The 7,693-nt window shown below is 33.4% G+C and overlaps 1 protein-coding gene across 2 annotated transcripts in view; it reads right to left on the bottom strand.

Moving 5' to 3' along the window:
• Nucleotides 1–1,622: 1,622 nt before the first annotated feature.
• The window catches only part of gpp (DOT1 like histone lysine methyltransferase grappa), an 81,061-nt gene continuing 74,990 nt past the window's right edge, over nt 1,623–7,693 (bottom strand). For both annotated transcript variants that reach the window (XM_089096879.1, XM_089096880.1), the window contains exon 10: nt 1,623–3,048. In XM_089096879.1, coding sequence (XP_088953005.1) covers nt 2,847–3,048 — 202 coding nt within the window. In that variant the 3' untranslated portion in view covers nt 1,623–2,846. The remainder of the gene's footprint in view (nt 3,049–7,693) is intronic.

Genomic DNA, 7,693 nt, shown 5'->3' with positions numbered 1-7,693 from the left:
CCTAATTCCCAGCATAATTATTAAAAGCATTCAAAGCTGTTAAAACAAATTACTATATAATTTCGAATCTAACCTTTGATAGCACCCCAACCACCCACACAGAGTGAATACATTCTAGAGCAGGCAGAATGTCTATGGCGTCTCAAATTCTTTGAAATAATAGAAAATATATTATCAAATCTATATTTTTCTAAACAACCCTAGGCGTAATTAGGGAGACATTTGGATCAGTTAATTTTTTCTCCCTTTCTTCACTGTTAACGGTGATTGCCAAGTTTTTTTTTTTATTTCAACTTTCACACCATACGACAATCAATGAGAGAAGAGCTAATTTTTATTAAAGGACGTTCGCCTCGTAAAGTTTTACATCTAATAAGATTTTTTTTTTGTCACGGGGATGAAAAATTGAGCTTTATTGAAATTAATTTATTATTATGTCATTTCATTTCCACTGTGTTATTATTATTATTTTTTCAAGTTTAAGCCATAAGCAGTGATGATGGCGTCCTCACAAGTGAATGTTTGTAAGGATTGCTTGGAGTAGGTATGATAACCATTTGGACCTGACTCGTTCAGAAGGCCAATCAATAGCAATCCCTTTCTATTGATTGTTGGCACTTTAATGTCTTTAACTAATTGACCGAATTTCTATAGCCCATGGGAATGGCTGTAAAAAGAGGAGGCACATAGGAATTAGTCCACATGGCGGCACTAAAGTAGAATATGGTCGATTCAAATAAATGTATATGCACAAATGGCATTTTGGAATATACAACCACAGTATAAAAATGGATAACTCCGCTTACATTCGGCTTCCTCTGAACCGCTTAACAAATTATAAGGATTACCGTTCCCATTTTAGAAGAGACACCTTTTGAAGTTCTCATTGATAATGTCATATTCCAGTAGTGCGAAGCCAGGGGCTTCCTTCTAAAGTGCACGTTATTTTTATTAGACTAAAGAAAGTTGTTAAACACCAAAGTACAAATATTCTTGAATATGATCAATTCAAGGATAAATGTATTTGCACAGTTAATGTTTGGAATATACAGCTATAATAACAAAAATACATAATTTCACCTATAATCTGCTTGCCCTAGACAATAAGGCGTATTACAATTTATAAGGATTACCCTTAACATTTTTAGAAAAAACACCTTTTGACTCGCTCATTGAAATTTCCCTATCTGAACAGTGTACAGATTGAGATTTCCTCTTTTTTCTTTAAAAGTGTAGGTTAAGTATATTCGATTAAAGCAATTTTGTAATTTGTCTCATAATCACGGCCTATTCTTAGTTCCAATCCAGAACTACATCCTACTATAGCATACTATTTTACAACTATAGCCTTCAGTATATATATATATATATATATATATATATATATATATATATATATATATATATATATATATATATATATATATATATATATATATATATATATATATATATATATATATATATATATATATATATATATATATATATATATATATATATATATATATATATATACATATATACATATATATATATATATATATATATATATATATATATATATATATATATATATATATATATATACATACATATATATATATGTGTGTGTACTCGCATATAAAAATAATTATTTACCGTAATTGGACCCTAAACAAGATCAGCGCCACTCAAGTAATTATTAGATATGTCTCACTGTCTACATTTCTTCATTATCATAAAATATTTTTCAAATTTTAACAATAAAACTTTAAATTTCCAAAAATTTCTTAACTATACTATATATGTAACTATACTCTTCTTAACTATATGTGTTGATTCATAGAGTGAGTTCCAGAAGCCAATTATCCTTAATCCTATCTATTACTGCATTCATTTTCAAATGGCTACTCTTTTATGCTCATAATAAGCAAACGAGTTCAAATTTTAGATCTTTCCTTACTTACAGATTATAATACAAAAAATTCACTAAATTTACTGACTGTCTGGTGTTTTGGAGGACAAATAATAATAAATGATTAATTAACATTGATGAAAATTGACCTCTGAAACCTGCCCATAATTATCACTTCTTCTGAAAAACAGCACCTGGAATCCCAAATAGACTACTTTCGGCTTCTATCAGGTTTACCCCTGTTTTTTTCATCTGAAGCTTCCATTACCAATACAATCTTGATATAAACAAAAAGCACTAAAAACTACTGTAGTCACCGATGATGATACATAACTTCTATCATTTTAAAGTCTCGTAGTGACTGACATCATTTACACTGCTAGCAGCATTTTTTGTATGCGGATAATTTTTAAACAAGAGACTATGATTGGACAGTCAATATAACTGGACAGCCTTCGAATATTCCGACAGCTATGATTGGCTGTCCAGTCGAAGCTGGCCCTGCTGCTGGCATGGTGAATGATATCAATCAAGACGAGGCTTAACAAGAAAATATTGCTTAAGAGTTTCATCTAGTTTGATGTTCGCCTCAAAGCTGTAATCACAGTTATATTGAATGGTTTTTTGCATAATACCACTCGTATTTCCCCTTTAGACAGTATTTTAGATAATTTCTAATTAAACTTTAGATATATTAACATTTATAAAAATTGAACGACGAACAAGCCTCGACGTTAAAAAGCCCTTTTCGGTTAAATACCTCTAATTTGTTTAAAGAAAATTCACAAATAAGATAAATCACTTAACGTAAAAAAAACTAGGGTAATTCTTTAAGTTAAATGAGTTCCTAAAATTTCAGAAGGTCGAAGGCCCCTGTCCTTGAACACGAGAGCACTAAATTTCACTTGCAAGAAAAAAAAACAAAAACATAACTTAAACGCTTAAGACACTAATGACCAAAATTATCCCATTCTCCATCTCTTCCAGTCGAATAAAATCCAAAATTCTTCTGCGTTGGTTCCTGTGTGGGGTAACTCTTATCAATAGATTGAGAGGAGGAGGTAACAGGTGCCTCCCCCTTCAAGGCAGTGAAGCTTGAGTTAGTCGACCGGTAGCTATTGTATCCATTGTTGTTCCCACCGGAAAGTTCTCTAAAAAAGTAAATGAAAACAATTTAAATCAGAATTTCCGTTAACATTAGTGCAATTCTCCTTTTGATAAAAAAAAATAATAATAAAAAAAAAAAAACAATACAAACTCATATACAATACAAAACAATATTGATTATTCTAGGAATTTTCATTCATAGTACAAAAAAACCCTTGGTTTAATATGTTATGGCCCGACCAATCAGTGGACAGTGCCCTACTCAAGACTTTGCTTGGTAGAAGGGGTCGATCCGGTAGAACTTCTCAACTATTTTTCAATGCATTTGGCATAATAGACAACAAGAACAGTACAGACAACACCACAACAAGAGAATACAGCTGTTGGCTGTCGCTGGGGTCTATCATGCCCTGTTTATTATTCCGAGTGGAGTTATATAATCAGAGTTGCTACAGCTCACTTCAATGTCAAAAAGTTATCTAAATATCTAAACGAAAAAATTTATTGGTTCCCCCTGCACATATAAGAGAAAAATGCACACTAGAAGAGTATATTAGAGAAAACGAGAAAAACACTGTTCACAAGAAGCAAAGAAAAAGAAAAAAAAATATATAATATCTACTCACATATAAAACATTCAGTAATCACTTGGCAGCAGTGACAATAAGCAAACCCAAAAATCATATTAATACACACACACACAAATTATACTACTTGGACTCACACTACTCAAAGGGAAATCAATAGTTTTATCAGGCTGGTTACAAAAACGATCGAAAATTTGTCTGTCAATTTACAAATTTCAGAAACAGGATACTGCGTTAAGACACGAGTATTTCTGGTCCACATCAGAATAACACTTATAATTTACATGTTCCCTCCGCATATACACGAAAAAATGCGCGCTAGAGAAGTGCGCACTACGTAAAAAGGGGGAGAAAAAAACACATACCCCCCCCCCCCAAAAAAAATGCAATATCAACTGACATCCAAAATATTAGGAGCATTCACTCAGCAAGCTGAAAATAAAACTTTAAACCAAATTTTAAGAACAGAAAATAACTTTAAGCTGATCTTATCCTGCTTAAACGGAAATCTACGATACTATCAGATCGGTTACAAAAACGATCGGAAGCTTTTCCATCTTTTCACAAATTCCAATAACAGCATACCACCGAAAGACATAGGTATTTCTAGTTCATATTGGAATCTACAGGAAATATTAGCGAAATCAAAAGAAAACAGAACAGATTTGTTGGCGTTCTGTCGCGGGGAAAATCGCCAGACATGAGCCAGAGAAAAAACATGGGACACAAAAAACGAATCGTAAAGGCGACCAAAAGTCCTTTTAATCCAACTGACCCTTGCCCTTAGCAAGTGATCCATAAGTTTTTCTCAGCTTAATTTCAGAGCACCAATAATGAATGTTTTACAAGCTTTAATAAAAACACTAGACGGGGAGATCAAGATAACTTAGCAAAAAAAAGTGGGGATCATCTGCTTGACATGTATCGCAGGTACAACTTCGGACATTTGGAATGTCGGTAAGACTAGTTATCCCAGTTTTGAAGCCACCAAAAGTTGTTACGCCAACTGGAGTGAAATATAGTCTCTGTTGAGCATGCAGAAAACACGACAGTGATTTGTTTGATTGATGCAATTATCAGACAGGTCATGCCACTTTATGTTCCTATGGAAGAAATTCCAACCTGAGATGGTAAATAGAGATCCTCCAGACTCTTTTACGATAGCAGATATGCTTGGCTGGGTAATCATTAAAACTTTTTGAATGCTCTATTTCACGTATAGAAGCGCTATTGATCGTCAATGGACAATCATCATCTCTTTTTGTTCGACAGTCATGAGCTAGTGTTGGGCGATATTGAATATCGGTATCGATATATCGAACCACATATCGATATCAAATATCGAAAGATAAATATCGATATCAAAAACAGTATTATTCCGGCTTTTTTGGTATTAATTAAAAAAAACTTTTTCCACAAAATAAGTTAAAAAAAAAAAAAAAAACTCCATTAAACCAATGAACAAAAGTAGAATCAAATAATCTACCAAGAATACAACTACAACAAATCTGTATCAATAAATAAGTAAAACCCAAAACGAACAGAAATTAAAATAAATAACAGAGTTAAACCCAAAAGAGAAGTAGTTCAAAACCCCTATGCTTTCTAAAAGCCGGAGTATAATTTGCACTTGAATAAAAAAAATCAAATGAATGTACATTGTCAGTTTAATATACATATGCTGATATTTATCCCTTAGAATCTTAATTAGTTTTTGAGTTCTTAAAGTTATAAAAGTGAAAACATTTAAAAGAATTTTTTCAGTAAAGTAAAAATTATATTCTGGCTTTTAGAAAGCATAGGGGAGAGCCCTCTGAAGTTTATATGACCACGCTTTCTTAAAAACCTTATATGCCCCCAGGGCATATTTTAAAACCACTGCCTTGAGGGCTGGGGGGATTTTTTATGCTCGGAGACCTAATTTCCTCACCTTCAAACCGTGCTTAACAGAACGAGTATCTCGAAAGTTTGATTTGAAGCATTTTGAGAAATAATGGGCGGGGGGCGGCATTTGCCCTCTGATCACTTTCGAATAATAAAAAAGGCACTAGTCCTCTCAATTTCCAATCAAATGAGCCCTTTTTGAAGCTTCTACGGCAAGACTTTCTATAAAAACCTTATATGTCCCAAGGACATAACTTATGAGGCTTGTCCTGAAAGCTATCGGGGAGGGGGAGGGGGTATGTCCTCCTCAATGACATAATTTCCAGACCTTTCAACTACGTTGAAAAAATGGCTATATCAAAATATTGATCGGAAACGTATGGGGGAATGATGAGCGTGGGGTGATTCTCCCTCCGATTAACATCGACTATTAAAAAGGGCAATAGCCCTCACAATTTCCGATAGAAAGAGCCCTTTTTGAAGTTTTTGCTACAACGCTCACTGCAAACACCTTATATGCCCCCAGGGCAAAATCTTACAGCCTTAGCACTGAGGGCTGGGGGGGGGGTTGTCTAAAAGACGTAATTTCCTGACCCTTCAACTACGTTCCAAAAAATGGCTCTATCAACATGTTGATCGGAAGTCTTTGGGGAATGATGGGCGTGGGGGGACATTCGCCTTCCGATCACTTTTGACTATAAATTAATAAAAAAAAAAAAATTCCGCAAAATAAGTTTTTCAAAGATAAGTAAAGAACACCATTAAACAAAAATGAGCAAAAATAAAATCAAATAATCTACAAAGCGTGAAACTACCGCAAATCAGCATCAATAAATAAATGTAACCCAAAACGAACAAAAATTACAATAAATAACCGAGTCAAACTCAAAACGAGCAGAAATTACCATAAGTTGGGCTCAAAACCCCTATGCATTCCCAAGGCCAGAACATAATTTACACTTTACTGAAAAAAATATAAATGTTTTACTTTTTTAACTGTAATAAATCAAATAATATTAACATTCTGATTACTAAATATCAGTATATGTATATTACAATCACAATGCACATTCATTTGTATTTTTTCAGTGAAGTGCAAATTATGTTCTGGCCTTGGGAAGGCATAGGGGTTTGAGTCCAACTTATGTTAATTTCTGCCTGTTTTGAGTTTGACTCGGTTATTTATTGTAATTTCTGTTCGCTTTGGGTTACATTTATTTATCAATGCTGACTTGCGGTAGTTTCACGCTTCGTAGATTATTTGATTTTATTTTTGCTCATCTTTTGTTTAATGGGGTTCTTTACTTTTCTTTGAAAAACTTATTTTGTAGAAATTTTTTTTAATTAATTTCTGTTCGTTTTATATTGACATAGTCGTTTCAGGGAAAAAGAAAATAATACTTTAAATCTTTTCATTTTTTTAAGACTTTATAGTTTGGTCTGCTATTTATATGCTGGAGAAAATTTTCAAGCAATTTTTAACAACATACACCCTTTTAAAAATCTGGAAACAAATAGTAGTGTTTAATTTCGTTTCATACCTCCTTTAGTTGACCCGAAATGGAGAACTTGATACCATTCACAAAAAAATCTGCTTACTTTCTTTGATAGCTTGGATACACTTACGCTATTTTGAACATAATACCCTCAGTCGTTCTTGGGATACTGCTGAGACGCCTTATTGGGAATTAGCATTAACACAGTGCATTTTGATTTAATCTTAAGGCAACATTTAGTTTTAATAATAAAGGCAAATGGGAGGGTGAGCATAGGAGGGGGATTAGTTGCCCTCTAATCACTTTCGTCTATTAAAAAGGGCCTTGCTATTTTCAATCAAATAAGCCCTTCTCAAAGGTCCTGCGACAATTCCTTCGATATGAAGTTCACTGGTCTAAACAACAGCAACAAAATAAAAATCATACAATATACCCACATCAATTTTTACTATAAACATTTCAAGCCTTCCAATCACTTTGGACTATTAAAAAGGGCACTAGGCCTTTCGATTTCCAATCAAATGAGCCCTTTTTGCGTTTCTACGACAACGCTTTCTATAAATACCTTATATGCCCCCAGGGCACAAATTAAAACCCTTGCCCTAAGGGCTGTGAGGGTGGTTGTCATCCTCTGAGACATAATTCCCATAACTTTCAACCATGTTACACCAAATGACTATCTCCAAGTTCTGATCTTATATGTCGGAAGAAATAGTGGGTGT

The sequence above is a fragment of the Artemia sp. Qi Xiang Cuo genome, chromosome 11, assembly GCF_049724085.1.
Source record: "Artemia sp. Qi Xiang Cuo chromosome 11, ASM4972408v1, whole genome shotgun sequence".
Classification (NCBI taxonomy): Eukaryota; Metazoa; Arthropoda; class Branchiopoda; order Anostraca; family Artemiidae; genus Artemia; species Artemia sp. Qi Xiang Cuo.
The sequence above is the reverse complement of the archived record's forward strand: the minus strand, read 5'-3'. Positions and strand labels throughout refer to the sequence as shown.